This window comes from Musa acuminata, chromosome BXJ2-1, assembly GCF_036884655.1.
Source record: "Musa acuminata AAA Group cultivar baxijiao chromosome BXJ2-1, Cavendish_Baxijiao_AAA, whole genome shotgun sequence".
NCBI classification, from domain to species: Eukaryota; Viridiplantae; Streptophyta; class Magnoliopsida; order Zingiberales; family Musaceae; genus Musa; species Musa acuminata.
Genome location: NC_088338.1, coordinates 2,598,262 through 2,625,019, shown reverse-complemented (window position 1 = coordinate 2,625,019; position 26,758 = coordinate 2,598,262). Strand labels below are relative to the sequence as shown.

The 26,758-nt window shown below is 36.9% G+C and overlaps 3 protein-coding genes and 1 long non-coding RNA gene across 7 annotated transcripts; 2 read left to right on the top strand and 2 right to left on the bottom strand.

Annotated features, from left to right (window-relative positions):
- Positions 1-1,203: 1,203 nt before the first annotated feature.
- Positions 1,204-9,153, bottom strand: LOC135598418 (flavin mononucleotide hydrolase 1, chloroplatic-like). Of its 2 annotated transcripts, none has more exons than XM_065092168.1 (7): positions 8,870-9,151; positions 7,631-7,706; positions 5,342-5,393; positions 2,959-3,073; positions 2,817-2,887; positions 2,179-2,266; positions 1,204-1,485 (listed from the first exon to the last, which is right to left on the bottom strand). In XM_065092168.1, the coding sequence occupies exons 1-7, from the start codon at positions 9,085-9,087 to the stop codon at positions 1,362-1,364; spliced, it is 744 nt and encodes a 247-aa protein (XP_064948240.1). In that variant the 5' UTR covers positions 9,088-9,151; the 3' UTR covers positions 1,204-1,361. The 2 variants fall into 2 exon arrangements, with proteins under 2 accessions (XP_064948240.1, XP_064948241.1); XM_065092169.1 differs by lacking the exon at positions 1,204-1,485 and adding an exon at positions 1,945-2,044 and having other exon boundaries at positions 8,870-9,153.
- Positions 9,154-10,489: 1,336 nt separating this feature from the next.
- On the bottom strand, positions 10,490-15,351 carry LOC103986863 (protein FAR1-RELATED SEQUENCE 6). 3 transcript variants are annotated; one of them, XM_009405002.3, is made up of 7 exons: positions 15,245-15,351; positions 12,345-14,473; positions 12,106-12,216; positions 11,672-11,782; positions 11,414-11,482; positions 11,173-11,283; positions 10,490-11,086 (listed from the first exon to the last, which is right to left on the bottom strand). In XM_009405002.3, exons 2-6 carry the CDS (start codon positions 14,451-14,453, stop codon positions 11,242-11,244), a joined length of 2,442 nt encoding a protein of 813 aa, XP_009403277.2. In that variant the 5' UTR covers positions 14,454-14,473; positions 15,245-15,351; the 3' UTR covers positions 10,490-11,086; positions 11,173-11,241. The 3 variants fall into 3 exon arrangements, with proteins under 3 accessions (XP_009403277.2, XP_009403259.2, XP_018686162.2); XM_009404984.3 differs by having other exon boundaries at positions 14,994-15,335; XM_018830617.2 differs by lacking the exons at positions 10,490-11,086; positions 11,173-11,283; positions 11,414-11,482 and having other exon boundaries at positions 12,040-12,216.
- A 2,674-nt stretch (positions 15,352-18,025) lies between these two features.
- Positions 18,026-21,779, top strand: LOC135598417 (uncharacterized). Its single transcript, XR_010481556.1, has 2 exons — positions 18,026-18,376; positions 21,399-21,779. It is a non-coding gene; the product is annotated as an uncharacterized LOC135598417 (long non-coding RNA).
- A 1,134-nt stretch (positions 21,780-22,913) lies between these two features.
- Positions 22,914-26,644, top strand: LOC135598416 (F-box protein SKIP16-like). The gene is made up of 5 exons (XM_065092166.1): positions 22,914-23,170; positions 24,345-25,064; positions 25,810-26,022; positions 26,161-26,267; positions 26,387-26,644. The coding sequence occupies exons 1-5, from the start codon at positions 22,958-22,960 to the stop codon at positions 26,463-26,465; spliced, it is 1,332 nt and encodes a 443-aa protein (XP_064948238.1). The 5' UTR covers positions 22,914-22,957; the 3' UTR covers positions 26,466-26,644.
- Positions 26,645-26,758: the final 114 nt, after the last annotated feature.

Sequence of the window (26,758 nt, the reverse complement as noted above, 5' to 3'; positions counted from 1 at the left end):
CCCTCTCCTTCGTCGTTCATTCGCCTCCCCACCTTCGTTCTTTGTTTCCCCCCTCTCCTCCCCGTGGCATCGCCATCGCCATCGCCATCGCCGACCATCATTCTAACGTCTTCGAGTTCATCTCTATTGTCATTATTAGTATTATCGCCCACCATCAGCATTCTCCAACAAGCTTTGCCTCCATCGAGACGCTTGCCCCCCCTCGAATGAGGTTTCCGGTAGCGTCTTCGACCCCTCGGCAACCTGTTGTAACCCTGCTCAAAGTTGCCACAGCTAATGCACCCTGTAATGGCAACTTCTCATCGTGTCTGGGATATCGTGGAGGTTAGGTTAGACTGACCGCGTAATCTCATTCGGAGGTGGAGACGATCCATCGAAACTTCACCCCAGCCTTGGCTGCCACTATCATGTCCATCGTCATGGGAGTTCCGAACAGTCCTAACCACACTCAATGTTCTATTCCACGAGTCAAAGAAAATAAAAGAATTATTAGTCACTTATGAAATGAGTGACTAATTATCAAAGAAAAACCATGATTTTGAATAACTTGAACTCTAATTGGGTAGAAATTAGTGAAAAATATAATTTTAAGTCATTCAAAAATCCAAAAATGCTACAAGTGTGTAATATGCATTTACAGATTGTATGCTTATTAAAATTTAATTTAATTTTAAATGGAATTACATTAATTTTTTAATAAATGATAAAAAGAACAATGTAATACTATTCAAATAGTTTTTCCATTAAATTCATTTTATAATTTCATAAACGCATATGATATTGTATTATAGGCGTTTGATCCATGAGAAAAGTGACTAATAATTAAAAAAAACTCTAATTCTTAATTAGGCTAAAATTATTGAAAATGTCTTTTAGTTTCGAAAATAATTTTCCTAAATTTTCATATTTTTATTTAAAACTCATTTTTTTAAGAATTTCACATAAATCTGGATATTTTAGACTTCATGATCTGAGTAAAATTGATTTCTAACGAGATTATCCAGATATTTTCAATGAGGGATAAAATCAATGTAACTAATGCTCAAAAATTCCTTTTCCATTGAGATTCATTTCAAAACTTCACAATAAACATATGAAATTATAAAATAGTAAAATGAGTGCTCAAAGCATGAAATTAATAGAAAAATAACAAAGATAATCCAAGCCAACTATTTCTAAAAAATCTTACAGCATACCATTCGATAAATCAAACGTAGCAATTTGATTCGCCAAGAAATTCTAGTTTATTCTACAAAGTCGTTTGGAACAATGTAATATCATGAACATACAACAATATCAATTGGGGGCCATTATATATAGGAGAACACAGAATCTATAAATTTTACAAGAATGAGGAGGCATCATGCCTTTTCTGAAATTGCGATTTCAATTCCCAATGAAATCAAATCTTGTTTAAGAGCATCTGCATTCCTGAAATGTAAACCAATCATACCTGCATCCTTGGCTGCCTCAACATTTGTCATCCTGAAAAATGAGAGATCTCTAGTGTGTTAGAACAGTAGGGAATCACATCTTGTGTTCTTTATTTTGTTTATTATTTCATTGGATCACAGTTTAGTGGATTATTGTTCATGTAGATTGAATCAAGAAAAAAAATATTCAGGCAGTTGTTCCAGTGAATGGCATTATACTGTTGCTGAACATGAAGTTCGGCTTCCTCATAGAGAATGAATTTACTCTCGCCTACAGATAGGAGTAGCAATAAGTCCGAATCCACCGAGTTCAGGTTGGTGGAATCTGAGTCAGAATGTTGAAATGAAATTGCTTTATTTTATACAAATGCATGTTCAACCAGTAGCCAATCTAGTGAAATGATTAAGTGAAGCACTTATATAGACAAGTTACAGAACAAAAACAGGTACACTACAGAAAAGAAAGTTCAGAATATGAGTTTCTGGTTCCTGTTCTTTTTTGCCAGCTCAATTACCAAATACCTGCAGTATGTATGGGACAACAATGTTGATTTTGGGTCCATTTAGGAGTCACGCAACAATCATTTTACAATCAGGTTGGCATTGGGAAACTGTAACCAAGATGTGAAAGTCCAACATGAGCAAAATCCATTTGTACGCAATTTTAGACAGAAACGGGGTGATTCTGGAGTATGATCCACTACCATAAAATTTAGAATTGGGAGACAATGTCAGAAGAAAGAACCTGTCATCAACGAAGATACAGCTTGATGCCTCAACTCCAAGATGATGCAGGACTTCCGTGTAACAATCTGAAGCTGGCTTACGTTTCCCTATGCAAGAGAGTTCTGCAGTTAGTTTCTTAAAAGAATAAAAGAGAGAAAATGGTAGTTTGAGACATATCAGAATCCATTTTTGCTTGTAAATGTTAGGTAGTACAGTAGCATTTCCCCAGTCTAATTAGAATAGGAAAGGACCATGAAAGTGAAATGTTTTAAACGAAACAATTCTATTTCCTTCAGGCTTATCGGATGGGCAAGTTGCATTCTTCAGGTAAATGCTCTAGCATTCTTGGTGGTACCTTCAAATGTGTCACAAAAAAATAAGCAAGCAGAATGATATTTTAACTCTGAATACAACAACCAACATACCCAGGTTCTTTTTTAAATTAAGTGCAAGCAAAATTATTTTCTTTAGAATTTCACATAAAGGACAGGATGTCTTTTACAGTTGTTTTTGGATGTTAATGATCTACTGTTGGATAAAGAAAAGAAAAGAAGAGAAATCTGATTACTTAAGTTAACATTTTAAATAGTAAAACCACAAAATCTTAAGTCAGGAAAAAAAAATGGACAGCTTAACAGTATCATGCAGAAATATTACCAATTAGACAAGAACAAAATGTCCAAGACAAATACTTTGACAGTCTTAACTTCTCCTCGATCATCATGTACCTATATAAAGCTCGGAAATAAGTAAACTTAAAACAGATTAAATAATTATAAAGAAATTTAATAAAACTAACCAGATTGGATAGTTGGTGAAAGCATGTACTTCATAATTTTTTTGTTTTAAACTCTGGAGCAATGCTTCAATCCCATCGACATATGAGTATCCTCTTATCATGCATCTTTTGAGACCTAAAAAAGATTGGCCAAGTCATTGACCAGGCTAAACAATGGAAATGAAATTAAAGCATGGATGAAATTTAAAGAGCATATGTAAATTATAGACCCATGTAAGTTAACATCCTACAAGTATTGAGAGTTAGCCAACATATATAAATTATAATCCTTCTATTACAATAAATAAGAAAGCTGATTATTCTCATTCTTGTCAGTCTAAACCAACTGTTGCACATCAATGTAACAAGATAGAGGTCCCACTAGTTCTTGAATGATTTTATCCAATCTAACTAAGTTCTTAGACCTCTTCATCTAGACATGTGCCATATATATTTATTGGCATGGGGGTTGAATGCCAAGATCTATCTTCCAAATGGATGACAACATGCTTTGCTAGCAAGAACATTGGGATATATGGGTTAGATTCCTATGGAACTTGAACCACCCTGGAATAGTTTTTCCCAGGGTTTGCCGTACCAAGCCGTATCGCCCGGTACGGGCGGTACGTACCGGTCTGACAGGTTGTCGGTACGCAGAACGACTGTTACCGGTTCGAGTGCACTGTAGCAGTGTACTGCCTGGGTAGCACTGTAGCAGTGCTACAGTACTCGGTACACCTGGGTGTACCGCTCGATATACCGTACCGGTACCGAGCCCAGGTCGAAATACCGGTACGATACGGTATTGCGAACCTTGGTTTTTCCAATGTCCTTTTTCTTCTCCTTTATGCAGGCATCATCAATCTGTGTTTGTTTTGTTATCTATGATGGATAAGCTCTGGGATCTAAATCAATGACTGCTGCATATTCATACTGCAAGTTGATGGACCTTATCCCTTATGCATGTGTTAATGATCTAAGGAAGCACACTTGTTGGCGGCAAGATCCAAGTCAACATCAACGTCATAACCTACTCATCACAGATCTGTAGCTTGCAGTCATAGTGCTTTCCAAGCATCAAGTTAGTCTCTGCCGACATGGGAATGGGATCCACCTTGCACTTCCCTATGCATAGCCACCACAATCCAACCAAACTAGGAAATTGACAAGGCAACTAAATGGAGGGAGGAAACTGTAGTGTAGCTACACTTTGCAACAACATTTATTCTAGCTTTGTCCCAGTAGATATCTTAATTTAAATTGATGCAGAAAGGGAAAAGTAAACGGCTAGTTATAGCTAACAAAGAAATTTAATCTTACAGCAAGAAGTAACTAATATGGCTACCAGTTTCCCAGTTGGCACCAGGTGTCATGGAGCATTAGCAAAGAGTCACGTTCTCAATCATAGCTTATTTCAACATCTTCCTAGAAGTTAACATAACACTAACTTTGAGCACTGCCATCCTTCTTTGGGCACAGCCATCCAGATATATCTTGCAGATACAGATCTTTTGGACCAACCAGAGATCAAATGCTTAAAGCTTAAGACATAGATTTATGTTCTAATTTTTCATGAAGTGAAAGAGTGTTGTCACATTGACACAGGCACTGAAAGATATCTCGAATTTTCAAGTTCCAAAAGAGTACAGATAAATGGAAAGAAAATTCTTCATTAATAATCAAGACCGAGCAAAGATCCTAGAAGACCACAATCAATCAACGACAGTGAAAGAGAATTGTGCAGAACAAATATTTTAAAAGATTTTTTATATCTCTTAATTACAGAGCATATCATGGTGGATGTCTATGTTCCAACTTCAAAAGTCGAAGGTGAGAATCATTAGCTACTTAAAAGGATTGTTACAACTTATTGCTCCAAATTTGGTGTTTTATTTTAATAAAATTCAACCTTGTCATTCAAGAATTAGCATTTTCTATATCTCTTTGTTGTATTTAGATAGATTTATAGACTGCAATAGTATATTCTTATTCTTCTCTAGCGGATAAATCATCCTCCATTTCTAATTTGTCACCAAGGAAACTCTATACCTCTATTATCATCAAATGCAGAACCTGCCCAATGATGTGCACTAATGTGATCAGGAAATTCCAAGCTAAAAGATGGAGTACAGGCAGAATTCTCACCAAGATCTGTTCAAATGGTTGCATGACAGCTTAACAAGAATATTATGATATTAGAATTAGAAAATATGATCAAATGCAACTGGTCGAAGATAGATAACATTAGCAACAATCATGTTCAACTGTTAGTAAGGTTATATGTGTTGTGAATTCAAAAAAAAAATATAATGAACTTCAAGGAACCATATCCACATTGTGATGGATTGTAGAAAAGTATAGTTGACTTTGGAATTCCTATGGACTCACAAATAATTATCCTTACCTTCCAAATCAAGAGGTCTTCCATCTTTGAAGAACTTTCTAGCAAGCTCACTCTGAAGGAAGTTTGAATTTGTTAAACGAAGTTCAATATCATGTTATTAGCATCAAAAAAATTACTAAGGTCAAAAACAGGATGTAACAAATCATGAAGACAAATGAAAAGATTATAGAGTTGTCAACACAAGGCATCAGAAAATTTGATATATTTGTAATACAGAGTTGTCTAACACGGCATCTATTGAAAAACAAGACAAAGAAAATTAGATACAATACAGTCCATGTTCTCATACACTTATATAAAAAACAATAGCACATGACAACCACTTATAGTACACATCTGAAGAAACAAATATGCAATGGAACACAACAAAGATTATTTCAAACTGATGAATGTAGTACCCCCTAAGAACCCTAAATTATCTGACCTTTTAGTAATTATTTATAGAATGGATATTTGTAGGAATCATCCGACACACATCCTAGAAGTATCCATGTTTCACAGACTACAATTGATATGGCTAAACATCTACAAGTCAATCTACACATAAAAGGTTGATTAATGGGTCTTCATTGCATAACAATCATGAAAAGCGTTCGATCCTGTTGCCCTTTGGGTTTTTCAAACTACAACATGATATTAAAATTGATCAGTAAGAAACAGGTTCTCGAGTCCTTTTAGGAGCATTTTCACTTTGGTTTTCTCAACTGATGTGCAAGTTAAATCGACATTTTCCTTAACTAAAATATCACATACAATTTAAATGGAAAACTTCAAAAAACAGACCAACTATCAACATTTTCCTTAACCAAAATATCACATAACAGATCAGCTTTCTCGTACGAATATCCCCCTCTATAAATAATCTAATCGAATACCTTCTAACTCGGACTTGTTAAGTCCTAAAATTAATCAGAGACATATTAATTTATTGTTTTGACTCCAGCTAGGACTCTTATGAGTTAAGAAATTTTGAGTCTTTGACACAATAATCTTTAAAATATAATGACATATTATGCTTTGAATGAACAGAATTTATAGTATTCTCATTAATCTCTTAGCTTTACCATGAATCAAAATTTTAGGATTCATTTCATACTAATTTCAAGATTAATGCTAAGATGTTTATGATGCAAATTACATCCCAATGGAAAGCCCAAGGAGCCAAGAATTCAAAGTATTTTACAGAGCTACTATACACAAGAATGGATGAAAATTCTTCTCACCTTTTTAATTCTTAGATGACTCTTAGTAATCCCTGTGAGTTTTTAATAAGTTTTTATTTATTTTATTCCTGAAAATAGTGAAGAAATCAATCACACATCCTTAGAGGGTTGGTCCAAACCCATCACCTATCACCATATATCATGTCTTGTAAGCCAGAGGATAGAATGATTTGAATATGAGTATAGTTTGTTGAAAGATCTTATCCTTCTCATACAATTTGTATCTCTTTAGTTGATTACTTAGAATGGTGAGATCCTAAGCAGACTACTTTGGCTGATTTGGCTGATGAGAGTTATATCCCTTGGATGTTTTCATTAGATAGTGAGCTCGATTATCTTCCCTTCAACCCATTCCACTTATTTCATTTCCATTACATTATCATATTAGACTTAAATATTGAGTTGTAATTTTTATCATAATATGATATTTGTAACTAGCCATTTCTGCTAATAATTAAGCTAGAGCCATCATTTTGGTAAAGCATGTGCAAGATTTATGAAGACAAAATGTTGTATTTCACTATAAAAGAAAAGGAATACTATAACAAAAAAAATGAAAGTTCCGTAACTAGCAAGAACTATGATTCACACCAACATGTTCTTATTTTTCATCTCCTTTTTAGCTTAAAAGACAATAAATTTGGCTCAATATCTGAGCATACAGATCACGAAGAATTTTTGCATATTAAGAACTCATGCACAACAAAATTTAATAAACTAAATAATCAATAAAAGTCATTATCTTCCCTATTTGACAGGAAACTGTAGCTGCTTGATATTGTTTCTTTCTCACAAATGAAGATATCATTGACAAATAGACTTTACAATAACACTTGATTCTCATCTAGTATCATACAATTTCTGGTGTAATGAATTATAAAATTAATACAAAGAATATTATTACAATGATTTAGCTAAGAAATAGAATTCAAATTTATCTCCAGGATTCTAATGTAAAAGGCACAGACATTTAGTATTTCTACGAAAAAGCTGATACAAAAGCAAAAAGTAAGTCAATTATCTTTTTGGAGACACATGCTTTTCAATCCAAAGTCACAGAAAATACCTCATCAATCAGTCCCTTTTCGAATTCAGTCCATGCAGTGGGATGTTTTTCCGCTAGAAGTTCTTTCATAGACATTCTGTACAAGAAAAAATTCCACAAAAAATGAAAAATGAGTAAAATATGTTCCTAGTCGCAAACTATAATAGATAAATATATTAAATGTGAAAACAATTGCAAGAACTAGGAATCACCAACAAATTATTAGGAACTGCAACAACACAAAGCATAAAAGATGCAAAACCAGGGAGTTGGAACCACTACATTCCATCATGTAATGTCCACCAGTCCTTTGACCTCAAATGAGATTTATCCTGTCATTTTTTCTGGCTATGAATTTTTATCACATTAGCTTTCCCCTTAGATCTCATCAAGACCTAAGTTGTTTTTACAAAAATTTTCTGTCTAATACCTTCCTAATGAGGAGCAACATAACTACGTTTGAAACATATAATAAACAAATCATATATCGAACACAAATTTAGATAAATATTAAATTAATAACGAAAGGTTTACTAGTTATGGAAACAAAAGGGAATTTGATTATAAAAGAAATAAGTCCAAATGCACAAAAGATTTCTTATGACAGTGAAACTTCAAGCTCTGATTCCATAAATAACACGAATGGTATGGAATTTATTGCATGACAAAAAAGACATTGTGAAGAGGATATACATCAGAGAAGGTTAGTAAAATAACAAATTGACCTAAAACACTACACAACCTTAGTAGCAGCAGTAGGGGCAATTGTGGTTTGTTAATAATCAAATCAGCCAGAAAAAAGGAAAAAAAACAAGTAATCTCCCAATCAAAACTGTATTCTCTATCGTAAGGATCATAAATCGATAGACGTATCAATTGGAAACAAGAAATTAAAAAGGATCTGACGGTCAGAGTTCTGCTTTTCTCTAACTTCATAATGTTGACGGTAATGGAAGCAATTAACTGAAAAGGATGAGTGAACGAGAACACTTTAAGGCAAGGAGAAGTCAAACAACAACGCTTAATTGCAGCAAGCCCAAGGGAAACGAATGTTTACCATGCAACAAAATTGGCACCCCTCCTGTTCATAATTTTGATCTCACAAGAAATGGATCAGAGTAATATCATTCGACATGATCTTACTATTGATAGACTCCAATCAGCGACGACAGGAACACGGGAACCATGAGAAATCGAGATATTATTTCATGGCATATCACAGGGAAAAATGGGTGAAAAAAACAAAGGAGGAAACTGAACCGGAAGAAAGCGGGGACGTCGTCGTAGAAGGGATCGCGGACGAGCGTGTCCATCACGTCGAACAGCAAGACGGGAAGCTTCCGCCAACGCTGCGAGGCGGAGGCGCAGTCGACGGTGGCGGGGACGGCAGAGCAGGAGGCGGTGGTCATGGCTCGTCTTGCAGGGACCGGCTTTGGAAGAGGGTGGAAGATCGGAGGCCGGAAGACGGCTGCGGCCATTCAAAGGAATTTGATGTTAGCAGGGAACTAGGAACTTCTATTTATCCTTTTGGCTCTCAAATCATTTCTCCCTCTACGGATCTTAATAATTTCCGAAATTTTCAATATATACAGTGTTTTAGATATTTAAAATATGAATGTCATGAAAAACGTTTCATTTTGGGCTGTCCTTTGGTGCCTTCCTTTTTATTTTTCCTTCACATTTTTATATCCCAAAATATTCATGATAAAATAAGCCAAAAAATTATTATTTTTACATGAGATCGATCCATAAAATGAAATGGTTTAGACATAGTATTTTTGACTGGGTTATTATATATAATATTTTTATCACCTCCAAGAAGACACTGTAGGTCTATGCAAAAATATTATGGTTAAAGGAACATCTCCACAAAAACCCAGAACTAGAGATTTTTTTTTCTGAAAATTCATCCATAATTAAATCTTAGCTAGATTTGCCACGCATTTGCTTACTAAACATTATATTTTTATTCATCTAAAGCTTAATATTATAATATATTTTTATATAAATATATATTTTTTATGTAATTTCGAATGGTATCATCCGATACAGACGGTACGTACTGGTCCGACGACATATCGATACGCAGACTGCCCGCTACCGAACGGACCATGCTACGGTGTGGTACACTGTAGCAGTACTACAGTAGGAGGAAATTGCTCGATAAACCCTGGTGTACCATTCGATACGTCCTGATGTACCGCTCGGTACGTCGATACCATACCGTACTGAACCAACCTCGAAACATCGGTACCATATAGTATGATATTTTTCACTTATATTTTGTAGATATATCACTCACATTGGCTCAATAAACTTATTAATTAAGGTTTATTCATGAAATCTAGCAAACCTATCCATATTTAAGAATAACAAATTTGAATTTAAAATCATAAAATATAAATTATTAATAGTGCCCTCACTTTCATTCATTAGTATTAACTAAGGTTTCAATGTCTCCACTTTAATGGCTTAGCAATAGTCATTTGAGGAAGATTAACTACAAGCACATTAATTCAAGTTTATATTTACATATGGATGTAGAATACAAACTTCTATTTAAAATTAACTCTAACTTTAATATCGGACTAAATTGGTAATTCTAATCAATCAAATTAATAAGACAGTTACTAATATCCTGATCAAACAGTACACAAGTAAAATGAGAGAGATTCCAACATGAAAGTAAATTTACCAAAACATACTCTCACAACAGAGATTCCCTCTATAAACACTTTTGGGACGTCTTCTTTTGTAGTTTTCAAGATCTACAAAAGAAACTATTGCCTCAGTTACTTGTACAACATGCAATACCACAACTCATGGGTAATGTCATCAATAAAAATGAGAATGTACGCAACTTGAAAGACTAAACCAATCTAAATCTTGACAAGGATTTTTTTCTGTCTTGACATATATAATCGAGACCATTGTTCTCCGGGAAAAAGATTGCTTGTTATTCCAAGAAGATAATCTTTGACTTGTTACCATCACTTATATCTACCTGCAAGACACCATGTGCAGGTTTGTGGCAATTACAGTAGGAACTTTGTGGCAATTACAGTAGGAACACACGAGATCATCGGAGGAGTTGGGTAAACATATTTACACACCTTTCGAAACTTACTAGCTACAATGAGACAAAGAACACGAGAGTTCAAAAGAAAAATCCTCTACTGCATTTCCTCGAGTTTTGTTTGGATGATGAAACAAAGCATCCATTTATACCACATGATCGTCAGCTTAGAAGGTAGGAAAGCTGAAGAAGACAGATGATGTGGGTACCCAGCCGATAATACCAAATTCCAATATTTTGGTGGAAGATAATTCACCTTGTGAACATTCTTTGTATCCATAAATGTCAGCATGGATATAATAAGATGCTTTCCACCACCTTTCCAAAAACAACCATCCTATCAACATGTCAGATGCTTGGATAGATGATTCCAGCATCTGAACCAACTTCTGATAGAAAAGCTGCAATAAGAACCATATAGGCGATTAAAAATTTGAGTAGTCAGTTCAAGTATCATGAAATAAACACATCAGATAATAAGTAGTACTTTGCACAGCTCCTCAGGTCATGCAGAATTTACAGAGCATCAGCTTGTCTTTTGTGGCTGGTGCCCTTTCTACCCAGTCCATCCATTTGGTGCATTTGGCGACGGAGTCTCCTGCATGTCAATCACATTAACCAAATATGGACTACCCATTGTATTTCAAACAGCCTTTGAATAGAGAGTTCATTATGAAATATCTAATACTAAAGCCATCAAAATGGAAGGAAGGCGGATGAATGAACACCTGTAGCATTTGCTGATAGATCCATTGCATCCTTGGTTGTGTTCCAACAGCTTGTTGGTCAAACTGGCCCTATAAAGCAAGAAGTACCGAATGAGACATGTGAGGGATATACAAAACTTAAAAAAGAGAAGTCATTGAAATCAATGCATTATTCACTATTGACAAGCAAATTAAAGTGATTATTTTATTTATCAATACCATGTGGAATTGAAATTGTAATTAGAAGCTTGGATATGGTAAAAACACAGATAGACAAACCTGGAACATGCTGCCCAAAGACATCCTTGATTGATTGTTAGTTTGATGTGAGTGGTTCACTTGTGGTCCATAATGGCAACCAAGCGAGAAATCACTCGGGCTAATTTCACCCTGCATTATATTCTCAATTTTATGACCAAAGGAAGCTGAACGACCTCATTGGCCAACAGACAACGAATATATACAGAAGTAAAGAAATGTTGATCACTAAAAAGGCTTCCCAATGCACAAAGATCCTTGCTAATGCAGGATCAATGGAGAGTCAGATTATGAGGCCTTATGACTGTAAGCGATAGAGGCTGTTTCCATGACTCGAACCATGACATCTTAGTTACGAAGAAGCAACTTATGGTACTGCTAAGGCTCACCCTCAAAAAAATGTCTCTTACTGTTAACATAGAAGTCTTTTAAAAAGATATTGGCATTTTAAGTACCATTGGCGTCAAGCTTTCCTGAGCATCAATATCTATCCCTGCATTTGAAGCAGAAGGAATGACTAGATTGATCCCACTATGATTTCGGGACAGTAATGTTCCTTGATCATCCTGTGGAATGTGGATACTAGAATCAGAAATGGTTTACAGGAAACGTAGTACTTCATAAATAAGGAATTTGAGTCAACTCATATATCATTTTCCTGTTTAAATAAAGTGTGAAGTATATGTCAGACTACCTTTTTCTTGGGTGGCCGACCTCTCCGTTTAATTTGGGGTGAATTTTGGATTTTATGACCTGCAGATGTGACCAGGTGTTGCACAACATTTTCAGCATTCTCAGGTGTCCTTGAATCAGAAGGAAGAATCATAAAGTTTGCATTTCCAGAATTTTTATCATTTGATAAAAATTTCTCAACCTCTCCAATCATCTTGAGAGCAAGATGGTATCTGTCACTGGACATCATTCCAACTTCTACAAGTTGAAGGCAACTCATTACTAAATTGTCATAGCGCTCCAGTCGATTGTTTGCAACCATCTCATCAGTGGGATAAGATATTGTATTCAATAGTTTAATGTCCTTTCTCCAGCGATCAATTACGTATCGAGATGGAATCTCATACACCTGCTGTAACTTAAGCACAGATAAAGCATGCCTACACAAAATGCCTCTAAATTGGAAAGAACCACAACAACACTGGACCTCAAGTTCATTTGAACTGTAAAGAACTCTGAAATCTCTATACTCTGTGGGGTTACCATCTTCCAATAGAAGAGACTCCTTAATGTCATAAGTTGAAATTTGTGCTTCCTCTTTGACCAAGGAAACATTACAATACATTGTGGCCTTTAGCTCATCTTGGAACTCTTTGAACTTGTTATAAGTGTAAAGCTCAACAAGTTGTTTTTCCATATAAAATTTAGAGACCAAATTTGGGATTTTGTTAAAAGACTCAAGTTCAGCTTGCGCTTCCTTCTCATACTTATTCTGTAAAGCAACCTCATAAACACTCAAAAATTGCTTTAAGGAAGTTTCAGGATATATAAATCCATCAAAAAAAGAACTCAAGCATGTGCCTCGATCACTACAAGACAATCCTGCCCAAAATGTGTCTTTCAAATAAACAGGAACCCAAGAATGTCTATTCTCATATAACCAATTGAGCCATTCATTAGCTTCTAGTCCATATGCTTCAATCATGTTTTTCCAATCCTTTTCAAACACATCAGTTTCATACGAGTCAAAGACTATCTTCTCCAGTGCCTTCCTGATTGAATTGCAATTTTCATGTTCTATAAAGCGCAGTGAGATCCTCTTCATTATTTGCCAAAGACATAGACGATGACGAACACCTGGGAACACCTTCGTCAATGCATCCTTGATGGCCTCACATTCGTCAGTTATCAGAGAATTTGGGGGTTGTCTTGACATGCATGCTAACCATGTCTTAAATAACCAAAAGTAGGTCTCAGCAGTCTCATCTGATAGCAAGCCGCAGCCAAGCAGAACCAACTGGCCATGATTGTTAACTCCAACAAACAGTGAAAGAGGTATATCAAAGTCACCTGTTAGGTAGGTTGTATCAAGTAGAACAACATCCCCAAAATGTTTGAATGTGGCCCTTGATATAGCATCAGCCCAGAATACATTCCTCAGGCGGCCTTCCTCGTCCAAATCCATTGAATAAAAGAAGTTTGCATTTTTCATTTGCATATGTGTAAAGAACTGATAAATAGCTTCAGCATTGCCATCATGAAGCATCAAATGCCCTCTTTCATCCAAGGTTCTGATGTTCTTTTCACCAAAAGGTATGTCCTCAACTAGTTTGAGCACGGGCGACTGAAACCTCTTCAGTCTTCGTATCATAATCTTCCCATTGTTTTCATCATGCTTTGGCAATGCATAAGACATCTTTTTTCTGCGCTTCTTCAATTCAATCTTTGATGGATCCATAGGATGGTTGTGATCTAGAATAGCTTTCTTTATATGTAATAATCCATCAGCCCGCAACTTCAACAGGATTGTGGCCTGACAGTTTGTTTTAGCCGTAGGCCTACACAAGTAGCTAGGATCATCTGCCCGTCCCTTGCCCCCCCTAGAACAAATAAATTCCACAGATTGGTATTGGCCAAACTTATTATAATTCGTCCTCTTCAGACGTGCACTAAACCCCACGAGCCGAGCATACTCTCTATAAAACTCCAAAGCTTCCTCATAGGACTTGAATTTCATTCCGACAGTAGGAGTTCTATCATCCACTATGTTTGTTTTGGCATCCCCGCCACAAGCATCATCGTTGTCTGTTTTCTCATCTAATGCACTGGCCATAGCAAACTCATCGTCCATCTCCTCCAACAGTAAGTTACCTGCAATATTGTAACAAAATGCCTTCTCAGAAAGATAAACAAGACAAAAAAATATTTGACATAAGAAATAAATCAAGTTGTAAAACCCAACATTTCCAAATACTAAAATTCCACCAACATCATTGAAGAAAAAATTTAACAAAAAGTCATAAAAGAAAAACAAGTACATTAGTTTAAAAAACTATCTCTAGCTTGGTACTTCCAACAAAAAAATCTTGTGTTATGGAAAAAGGTGTGAGAGTCCGGAACTGAAGGTAGTTTAAGGACTAATTGATATTAATAGTGATCATCATTCTATGAATCTTAATCACTATAGGCTAATTGGCTACACCAAATGAAGCTTAGAGATAGAAATTAAATCTAACACAGCGCATGGAAGCCATTTGGATTTAAACTTGGTAATGGGAAGCTTCTGAAGCTTTGGTACGATAAATGGTCGTATTTTGGATGAAACAGGGAGATAACGGGCCTGAGTACTATGGATGTCGATTCTGATGTACCCCAAGACACGGTATCTGACCTAATCATCGATGGCAGGCTATGGTGCCTGGACTCGGCACGTCGCCCCCAATTATCCACGTCGATACAGCACGATATGCATCCCGGTGTGGAATAAGGGCCAAATTCAGCCGGGATCGGTAGAAAACCCGCAGGGATCGATTCAGGCCGATTCCAGCAGATCTGTCGCCATGGGGAAGAAGAAGGAGAGCAGCAGCAGCAATTGGCGTGGAAGGAGGAAGAGAAGGATGAGGGGGAACAGGAACAGGCTACCTGGCTCCGGCCGTCAGCTGCTGTTCGCCGCCTGCTGGGTGCCCGCTTCCGCCTGGTAACGCTGCGTAAAAGAGGGTGAGAAAGAGGTCGAGCGTAAGAGGGAGGCTGACGGGACTGAAAACATTTCAGTTCCGGATTTAAATCTGTTTAAAATCCGTCTACTGTGTTTAGAGGTTTGACGGCCCAGCCCAATTTTAATCGGCCCATCATAGGCCAACTATGGGTTTATCAACTATATATATATATATATATATATATATATATATATATATATATATATATATATATATATATATATATATATATATATATATATATATATATATATTCTCTAATTTTAAAAAATTCTACCATCTCATCTCCTATAAAACATGATTTTACGCCTACACCTCTCTACGTGGCTCCCCTACCCCTAATCGTCTTTGTCTTTATCATAGACATTCTTTTTACATAGGCTCGCTACCTTTTACTTGTCATCTCTATTGTTTTTAGCAAGGGGGGCATAGGTGAAGACAACAAGGGTGAGGTGTGCAAACAAAGATAGTGATGATGATAAAGGAAGAGGGGAGAAGAGACTAAGGCGATGGTGTAAGGAGGCAAGGGCGAGGGTATGAGGTAGAGGTGGCTAAGGGTGAGTGGCGGGTGAGAGGACTTACGCATAGAGACTTAGGCAGCCAAGAGTTGAGGCAGTTCTCATCAGTTCTCCTTTGTCCTCTTTGATCATTATAGACACGATGATTAGGAAAGGAAGTCACAACGTCCTCATGATGTCATCATGCTAGGGATAAGACTAGCCATGTCGTCGAAGACGGGAGGGAAGGTGATGGCCGATGTGATGGTGGTAGAGGTAAAATAGTTTTTTAATGAAAGAACGAGTGTTTTACAAAAATTTCTCAAAACTATAATTTTTTAATATATATATATATATATATATATATATATATATATTTGATGTTTGGGGCTAAAACTAGGGATTATGATGGTAATAAAATTTAATAAGGCTTTAGTTAGTTAGTTTAATGCTTTGTGGAGCTTACATCCATCTTGGATTGAAAAGAAATAAGTTGATGATCTTATAGTATGCATGTGGAAGCATGAGTGTGAGGGCTAATCACTAGCTTCAAGTAACTATAAGCTTGAACTCAATTAGAACGAAGAAACAAGCTCTTAGTTGGCTCAAATATTTGAGTTGAACTTTCTACTCTATGTTCAAAGAACACATCATGCTTTGTGATGCTTTGAGGAAACTGCCCCCCGAAGGAGCAATATTTCCTGTCATGACAACCTCAACCTTATCCAAAGAAGATGAACTATGGTTGATTGAGATAGATGGGGCATGAGAATCAAGCTATGACCTCCTTAAGAGAGGATTTCGACTCTGAAGAGAGCAAGAGGAAAGCATATTGAAACTCAAGGGATTAATTACATATTACCTCATATAATTAGTATTTTTTAATATTTCTATCTTTAAACTTAAAAAAGCTTATATTGAAATCCTTAAGGTTATGAAAGTAAAGTATTTAACCTCATTTATCTTGATATAATTGATTTTATCGATGAAAATTATAGCACGTGATAACAAATACATGAATAACATGAAAATGATGGATAAAAAGATAATTTTAATGGTGGTTATGGACAATAACATCATGGGTGACTTTTGTTATGGTGGTCGGTGACAATAATATAATGGGCAACTTTTCAATATCGATCCAAACATCGACGATGAGAAGGAAAAATAGGCAAAGCGATGAAGCATATGCATCGATGTTGGGAGAAGAAGAGCCAAGAGGTGAGGCATCTACGTCGGCATCGCATTACTCTACCTCCTCTTACATCGCTCTACATCTACATCGATATTGAAGGAGGAAGAGGAGGCGGGTAAGACAGAAAAATATAAATTTAAATGAGAAAGAGGAGATAAGTGAGACATCAGTATCATTGATAAATTGAGGCTGATTAAGAGTGAGAGAGGGCATGGGGATCGAGCATCGAATGATTGAAGTAGTGAGCTCCTTAAGAGATGATTTGGACCTCGTCGACGAGAGCGAGAAAGGCATATTAGAACTTAAGGGTCTAAAAAATATGGATGGAAAGCAAGAGTTCAAATTATTTACTAGCATGCAAAGTAACAATTAGCCAAGTTCCCTTCTCCAGGCAAACACTACTTACTTGACCTTCACACCATATCTTCTTATCTTCCTACTAATTTAAGTAAACAAACCATATGACAAAAGATGATTCAACATTCAAGATTGAGCACACGAAAAAGCTACCAAAGAGTCAAAAATCAAATTAATTAGATTTGGTATTTAATTAGGGTAAATCATTTCTAGCAAAATTTATTACAATCATAGAGGAAAACAATAAAACCAATGATATTACCAAATTGAATCATAAAGTATCGTACTATAAGAATATGATCGAACTAAATCATGAAATATCCTACTTCAAGAAGACGATTGAATTAAACTATAAAATATTATTTTCTAATAATATAATTGAACTTTGAGACATGAAGTATCGTATTCTACAGACGCGATCAAATTAACAATCGAATTTGGTCACAAAGCATCTTAACCCTACGATGCGATCGAGTTTCGATCAGAGGATGGTTGTTTTACATCACTAAATCATATCGTAAAAACATCACGCCTTAGAACACTAATGTCAACTCAACGTCGAGTCGTATACCTAATCTAAGATGCATGATCGACACACAAACCTAACATTAATGCTTGACGATTCGAACAGACTCTTCACACATTAAACACTCGATATTTCAACGAAGCTGTTCACTATGACAATAGCCACCCAGTAAATATAGATGGTTGTGTGTCTCATATAAAAGCTGCAAGTAAATTTGTGGAATCCTCTTTCGTTCGTAAGCTTTCAATACATATTACCAAACACTAGGGCTTAATTTTCTATTCCTTCGCTAAATCATCTTATCTCAATACCAATCTTGTGATGAGGTAATCCGAAACCAATTTCTCGAAACTTGATTTGGTGTTGGTCGGATTTTACGGCCCTGCGTTCGAGATCTTTGTCAACGAGTTCACTGTGATGTCGCCGTTCTCCCCACAATAAACATTCTCGAGACGCATAGTAATCTGATCTCTTCTTCTGCAGGTTTGCCTCTCTTCTCCTATTTTCTCCTTTTTGTCTTTGTGTGGCACAGAACCGATGCTTCTGATCCTCAATCGGCCTAAAGTTTTCCGTCAATCCCTTTGTTGGTTGCTAGAATTAGGGTTTTAGTTTTCCACGATGTCTTTCTTTTCACCTTGTGAGGTTTTCTTGATCTTCACTACTGTTGTTTTGATGTATAATGTTATTCTCTCCTTACCAACAAAAAGTAGTTTTGATGTTTCTTCTAGGCAACGAGTGGCGTAGGAGTTTGAGGTGATTTAATCGCCTGTTGATTTCATTTCCCAATATCGATACGTTTATCATCAGTGGCTCGATCTCTTCTTTTTCAAGCTTGCCTCTTCTCTCCTGTTTTCTTCCCTCTTTCGTCAATATGCCCAAAAATTTTCCTTCAATTCTCTGGGGATTCTTAGAATTAGGTTTCTATTTTCTTCATGATTCTAGGGTTTTTTTTTTCTTGTTTAGTGATGCTAACCTAATCTTGATCCTCACAACTATTAGTCTGATCGGTAATGTTATTCTCTTCTTGCCAGCTTTTTTGGTTGGCTTTCGAGTAGTTTCGATTTTCCCTTTAGACAGGGAGCGGAGTGGGGGATTTTAGTTGCCTCGAGACGCTTGTGGTGGTTTAGATTATTGCATCTGCCTGTTGATTCTAGGAGCTCTGGTATTTCAGCTTCTAGCCCATTTTGGAGGGTGCTTATAGAGACATGGAAATCAATGGGTTATTTTGGTTGTCTATGATTTGTGAAATGGACTTACTGAATATAATTATTGATAATGAAGAAGGTTATCATTTTTGGCACCCTCTTTTGTATGCCACTTTACTATAGAATCTTCAAATGTCTTACCATAACTCTTTTAGGTTTTTGTGGTGGTTGTTGGTTCGTCTACTATAACCTGTATCTTCCTGAATTGAGTTGGAAATTTGATCGTCAAGTGAAGTTTGTGTCAGTATATGTTTGATAATTGTTAGGTACTTTTCACAGATGTGATGTAAAGAGAAGTGGACAAAAAATTATTTTATTTTGGTGAAATTTCTTCAGTTTTCCTCAGAGGACAATTCCAATATTAAATATAAACTAAGACATATCTGGGCAACGTCAACTTGATACTGTCAATATGAACCAATGCATATCGAAGTGTCTGTTTGTGGAAGGGTGATTTAAGGCAGTCAAGAAGGTGTGGTATAAACTAGCATTTGGTTGATGCTCTTATATTTGGATCTGAAAGACTCAACATTTCTGTGCAAGTGATTGAAGTTTTTATTCTAGCATGGTAATTGAGATCCAGAAAAGGAAAGTGTTGCTTTCTTTTGTGACAATAAAAAGGAATCTGTGGACACATAATAAAGGAAAAAAATCACAGATATTTGTGCCACCTGATACAGTATGTTGACAAATCATAAATATTTGCACCACCTGGTACCTAGTAAAGGATAACATAAGTTCTCTGCTGCAGAGATCTGATTGAGCATTGGTTCAGAATAATCCTTGTAGGACTGGAAATTAAATAAATCGATCGAAGGGGGTTAAGAGGGAATTAAGTGAATTCTTAGAAAGATTAAAGAGAAAAAGTAAGTGAGGGAGTGAGAGAGAGAGAGTGTGTGTGTGTGAAGTCTGATGTTTGGGCCTTTGGGGCTTTTAATAGCCCCCATAACCTTTCTAACAGCTAACCACTGACTATCCAGGTGGTCTCACCCTTTAGGTAAAATTACACTTTGGTAGGGACATATCAGCCCACTGCAGGCTGCAGTTGTTTGCTCCTCGTATGTAAATACTGCCTGCACCATATCAACATTGTTACAAAAGGTGGCATATGATAGGATGTTTTATTTGTTTTTTCTTTTGGCGTTCCTTTCTTTTTTATGTTGTTATTGTGGAGAGATGTGAGATTGAGTTGGGTGATATCTACAGCATGAATTGTCATCTAGTATCGACCATGTGTACCAATCCTTAGCCAAACGCATATGTACCAACCAATGCCGATGCGCATGATAGTGAAGACTCAAAGAGGAAAGAGAACGAGGAGAAGAGGAATGAACGGGGGGGGGGGGGGGGGGGGGGGGGGTGGGGAGGGGGGGAGGGGGGGAGGTGGAATGGAAAGGAAAGGAAGAAGGGGACAAGTGAAGAAAGAGGAGGATACTGAAAGAGAAAGCAGGAAAAAGAAGAAAGAAGATGAGGTAACAAAGGAAGAGGAACGAAGAAGTGGAGACATTGGAGGAAGAAGAGCTACCGATCGATATGTCCACTTTGTATAGGACTAGGGGAAATTAAAGTCCTTGTGAGAAGAAGAGATATATATACCTTGACTTTTTTGTTTTCATTTTTTTTGCTGTTTTGACTTTTTTTTTTCCCACTGTTTTTATACTACACTAGAGAGGGAAAAAACCAGATTGCAAGCATGGAATGGAGAGACTCAATGGAGGAGAGGCACTGTGATGTGGTGAGACCCATGTTGATGATGGGTCAATTTTTTGCATGAGAAAATAGCCTCACATGCGAAGAGAGAAGGGTGGAGGACCTGCCTGAGTAGAGGATGGCATAGTGGGAGTTTATGTTGGTGGAGGACCTGCCTGAGTAGAGGTAGGCATAGTGGGAGTTTATGTTCATGTGGTGGACTGCCTCTTGTTTCTTCCCTCTTCTGCATACTCCATTCCCTTGTCTCTCCAGTCACATCAAGGTAGAAGCAACGATAGTGACGGAGATAGGAAACAAGACGGCAATAGTTCTTTCCTTTCCTTTTTTTTTTGTCTCTTTAGAAATTATTCGATTGCATAAATAACTATTGCTTCTAGGAAGCAAAATGATGGGAACGGAGAAAATAGAACTAACCATACATGACAAAACCTTGCTCCAGAAAAATGCAAGACATTAGTATGTTTGGAGAACAAACTTCTCTATTTCTCACCTCAACACTCTAATGATCCTATAATATAGATACCTGTATTGTTGATTATGAAACATTAATGCTTCATTGTGTTCTTTTCTTGGTCTTGCATTCTTTGCAGCTACATTCCCTAATGACCAGATTCGGCAGCCTTGCACCAAAGACCAAGAACCTGATTGTTGCAGGTGGGTTGTCAGGCTTTGTTCTTGGGGTTTACTACTACACCATGAGAGCTGTTGGGGGCACAGATGAGCTGCAGGTTGCTATCGACAAGTTCGAACAAGCCAAGAACAAAAAGGAGGCTGAAACAACATCCTCTGCTGGCTCCTAGTCCTGTGCAGTTGTCATTAATGTTGGAAAGGTATAACTCATTAGAATGTTGTAAAGACTTGGTAGCTGTGAGATTATGGCCTGGTGACATGCTTTTGGAAGATTTTTAGTACTTAATAATGCGGAGTTATGTTCTATGACTCCTATAGCAATATGAAAGATTCCATGTGAATTCCCTGTTCTTTGTTATTATTGTTTCCAAGCCATTGAAGCTTATTCTCAGTTACCTTGGTTCAAGGAAGATAAAGCTGAAGTCTTCGAAATTTCCTTGTTTCTTATGATATCTATATCTATTTATTAACAGCGCTATATGGTGCTGCCAATTCTGTACTCGGAAAATACTCTTCGAGCTTTACACTCAATTAGTCTTTCTACTTTTATTGCATAAATATATGACTTATTCAGTTTTTTCAATCACTGCTGTCGCTGTCCAGAATAAATTTTGAAATGATAATCTGATATGTTTGTTAGTTTTTTCTTCAAAGATATTTATGATTTTGCAGTGAGCTGATGAAGTCTTTATACTACTTATGTTGGATGAAATTTTGAACTAAGTTTGGTTAAATATATTATCATCAGACTTATGTTTTAGATTAAAATATCAGATAAGATTTTAAACCTCAAATTTTGAAATACTATTCTGATATGTTATGTGTGTTTTTTTTTTAGTGAATTTTGATCAAGGATCTTAGGGTGATTTGATAAAAGTCTACTAGCCTTGGATGAGATTTAAAATATATCATTCTCAGATTAATATTTTAGGTATAAAATACATTAAATGAGATTTTGAATCATCAATCTTTGATAATTAGGATAGGTATACCATCACAAGATTAGTATTTTAGGTATTATGTTAGGTAATATTGATGATGTTCACAAATTTCATCAAGATAAGTCTTTTTATTCAAAAACCTTAACAAGTCATTTAAATACAATCGCATCACTTCCGATCAACCCGCTAATTTGCTCCCTTCTCAGATCTTTACCAGGATCCAAATACCCGTTAACTTTGCAACCGAGTCCGGATCACTGTGCCCTAACAATTAGCGGATCGCATTCGAATTTGGACTCTGACTTTGACTCGGATCGACATCTCGTATCCTGCCACGTACGATCTCTTCCTCCCCACGCATCGAGAGACGTTTTCTACTCCGCCTCAGGTACCCGGATTATTCTTGAAATGTTAACGGAGCGATGTGGGCCCCACTTTAGAACCACAGTTTGATCAATAAAATTTAAGGTAAACAGGCTCGTAGAGATGGAGGAGTAAATAAATCATTTTGTTCCACACATATACCGACTCAATCGCGAAATAGAGGAATCATTTCAGTTCCCAAAGAAGAGCAGGGAATGGCGGCAGTGTTGGAGGGATTGGGGGTACCGGTGCTGGAGACCATCCTTTCCAAGGTCGCTTTCAGCGACGCTGCCGCCGCAGCCTGCGTCAGCACTACGCTCCGCTCCGTCGCCTCCGATGACGCACTCTGGCGCCACTTCTGCGCTCGCGACCTCGCCGTCTGCGATCATCCCCTCGACCCCGACGGCAACCCTTGCCACTCCTTCAAGGTCTCCCTCTTTCTCTCTGTCTCTGAATCCGTCCATCTTACTCACACTTCCATCGATTTGTTTTGCGGTGCTTCATTCGGTTCTACTGCCGTTTATTAGTCCCGAAACTTCTGCTTTGGTTAGCTGAGGGATGGGAATAGAAATGGTGGATATGCGGAGGGATCGGGGTAGAGAGTAGTGATCCGTTGGAGTCTGGTGGAAAGTTGCCGACTCGGGCTTTGACTCTATGAGGGGTAAGATGAGTGCTTGCTTTCATAGAGTGGGATCGAGGAGGCGGCTGGGTGGTGATCATGGTGATGGACCGAGAATTAATGAGTCCGATTTTGGGTTTCTGGTAGACAGATGGAGAGGAATGAGGATTTAGCCTGGACAGACAGGTGATTTGCGAAATCTTAGTTTTTTCATGATAAATTCTTCTTCAGAATTGAAAGTTCAGAAGAGAAGTGGAAAAGAAATGCAGATTCTTGGAGGTTTAGTTCGAGCTTGTTTTGGGTGATCTGAATGGGGGCAACAGAGATAACATGAGAATTCTTTTTCTTTGTTTTTCGTCAAAATTTAATGTCCCGAGATCTAGAATTGCTGGCGGCTTCTGTCGTAAAATTTGAAGTACCTTGGAAAGGGGGAAAATAATTTTGAGGAAATTGCTAGAGGAGAAGAAAACATTTATAACAGAGTAAATTCTAATTAGATGATCAGTGAGCTAGTATGCTTAATTTCAAGAGGAGGTAAAATAAAAATCTTAAGTTTTGCTTACAGACATCCGTAGTGCTTTAGGATGTTCATGTATTTGCATCACGAGATGATCTGCAGTAAGAGAAGTTGTTGTCATAGTAAGAAGGCCTACCTACCACTATTGATGCAATTTGACCTTGAATAATATATGGTAGACTAATTATACTTCATATATCCAAGTTTTCCAGTCATATGATTTAATTGTTTCTGGGATCTCACCATTTGGTCAACCTTTTCTTGTGGTGTGGTGACCTGAGGATAAAAGAATGGTAAACGATGAACAACAAACTAAAGTCTGGTTGCACTTAAAACTGAGAGGGCCTAGTTAATATCCTCCTTTATTTCCTCTTTTATATGTAATCCTGGATAGGTTTCTTTTTTCAACTTTCCATTTCCTACCAAATGGATGTGAAATTTGACTAAATATCATTCCATTATGCAGGAGGCGTACAGAAGATGGTTTGAATCTTTTGGTATGTACCCATTTCCTTTGGTAAGGAGAGCAAAAGAATGTTGGAGTTCAATTAAGAGTTGGATGGCTGTTAATCTTCCTGAAGTCAATGACACTTTGAGGAAGGGTGCTTCTGAAGCTGAAATAAAATCGGCTGAGAAAATACTAGGAGTCCAGTTACCTATTCCAACCAAGGTTCTGTATAGGCTGTGTGATGGTCAGCAGACATTGACTCCAGACCTTGTTGAAAACAGACTTCTGGCTCCCTTGGGAGTTATAGGTGGCTATGAATTTTATGATTATATTGTAAATGTGCACTTGCTGCCTTTAAGGCTGGTTGTGACAGAAACCAAAAGAATTGCTAGACAGCTAGGTTTCCTGACTAGATCCAAGTCTATTGTTGTGGCAGCTTCCTACTACATGGAGAAGTTCTTTTTCCTAAATTGCACCAGTGGCCAACTTTATGTTGGCACAAGGAATTTGAGGGAGGATGGGGAAATGATGCCATGTGTCCCTCAGTCATTGATAAGGCCAGCAGTTGATATCGGTCATGATATGCCACAAGATGCGCTTTTGTTGTGGTTAGAAGAACATTGTAGACGTTTACAAAGTGGTATGATCAAGACTCGTGAACTAAAAGATTGTCGGAGTATTTGCATATTTCCAGAAACACCTCCTTATTGTTCTGTTGCAGTAACTAATGGTGTTCAGGTATGGAGAACTAATTTTTGCATTATAGTTTGTTTTCTATGATAGATGAAAGTCATGTTTGCCACACTAAAAAAATAAAATTGCTTGCATCACAGTTATTATCCTTTAAGCTACATGTTAAATACTCATAAGTTGAAATTATTCTGCTCATAACATGTGAATTAGTTTTTCAATGTGCTTAGTTAGGTTTGGAGAGTAGGGAGAAGAAACAAGCACTAGTATTTGAGCTAGAATCTTGCATGCTTAATCAGTGCAAAGAGTGAACGGGTGTGGTTGGATTGGTTAACTTGATAAACCATTCTCTTCTGTAAAATAATTGGAGCAGTTTTATTTTGAAACCTCATGTTACCAAACAAAGAATACCATATTTGACTCTTGGAATCTCTTTTCTCTTTGTGATCTTTTTGAGTGCTTTCTCCAACTTACAAATGACATTACCATTTCTAGTAATGTATCTTAACCAAGGTTGATAAATATCTGAATTTCATTATGGAAAATCACCAGTCTATGGACCTTTGCACAATGATATAATCAAGGCTGTATCATTCCCAAAGGAAGGTGAAAATTAAATCACTCCAACCATTTGTCATTTGCATTCCAAATGTTTATTACTTCATGTGGATGTGCCTTATGAGCTATTATGTCCTTTTCATGATGGAACTTTTATAATGATAGATTTTCCATTTTCTTTTGAAGTTGTTTCCAAGCTGCCAGAACCTTATTTTGCAGGCTTTGTTATCTTCAGGTTCGTTCCTCTGCTATTTTTGTGCCGGAAGCTTCTGAAGGCAATGGAGGGGACTATTATTATTCTTACTCAATTCGCATTTCTCTCCTGCCCGAGGGATGCTTACTGGATGGCACATATTACTCGTCATGTCAGCTTTGTTCACGTCACTGGATTATCCGTTCCAGGGATATCATTGTTTCCGATGTGGGTGGAGAAGCTGTGATAGGAAAGGTATTGTTTCTATTGTTTCAGATGCAGTTGAAATGGGACAAAGATAACTTCCAGGGTTTGAGGATTTGCATCGTATAATTTCCATGCATTAGATCAAACAACTACTCATCTCTGATCGTGTACTTTTGGCCTTTGCAGTTTCCTCTACTGATTCCAGGTAAGGAAGAATTTGTTTATCAAAGTTGCACTCCTTTGCCAGGTGCTCCTGGATCTATAGAGGGCTCCTTTACATTTGTTCCTGGCAGGTATTTCCAAATTATCACGCATCTTTCTGTCAGTTTTTAATGTTCGACTGAGATTATTCCGTGCTGACGTTAGCATTTCCTATTTTCTTTTCAAAGCTTACCATCTCTTTTGGCTTTAGGATAAGCAAGCCTGAAGGAAGACACTTTGATGCGAAGGTTGCACCTTTCATCCTTGAAGAACCAGAGTATATTTTCTAGTTGCTCATTGAAGATCCATTATTATACTTGATTGGTGTGTGTACCGGATTGTTTTGTGTTCAGTTTGCACAAGTAATCCAGAGACTAACTATATCCATCATGTAATTGGTTATTAGTTCTAATAATCAATGGTATTGTTCATATGCAAGATAGAGATTAACATGGAAGAGGTTTGTGTAGCTTGTTGCACTGCACAATTTTTTTTGCCTATTCATGTGCTTGTCATCCCTTTTGATCAATAATTATGCCAAGTGCATGATAAGTGCCACATTATATTTGTGCATATTTATTTG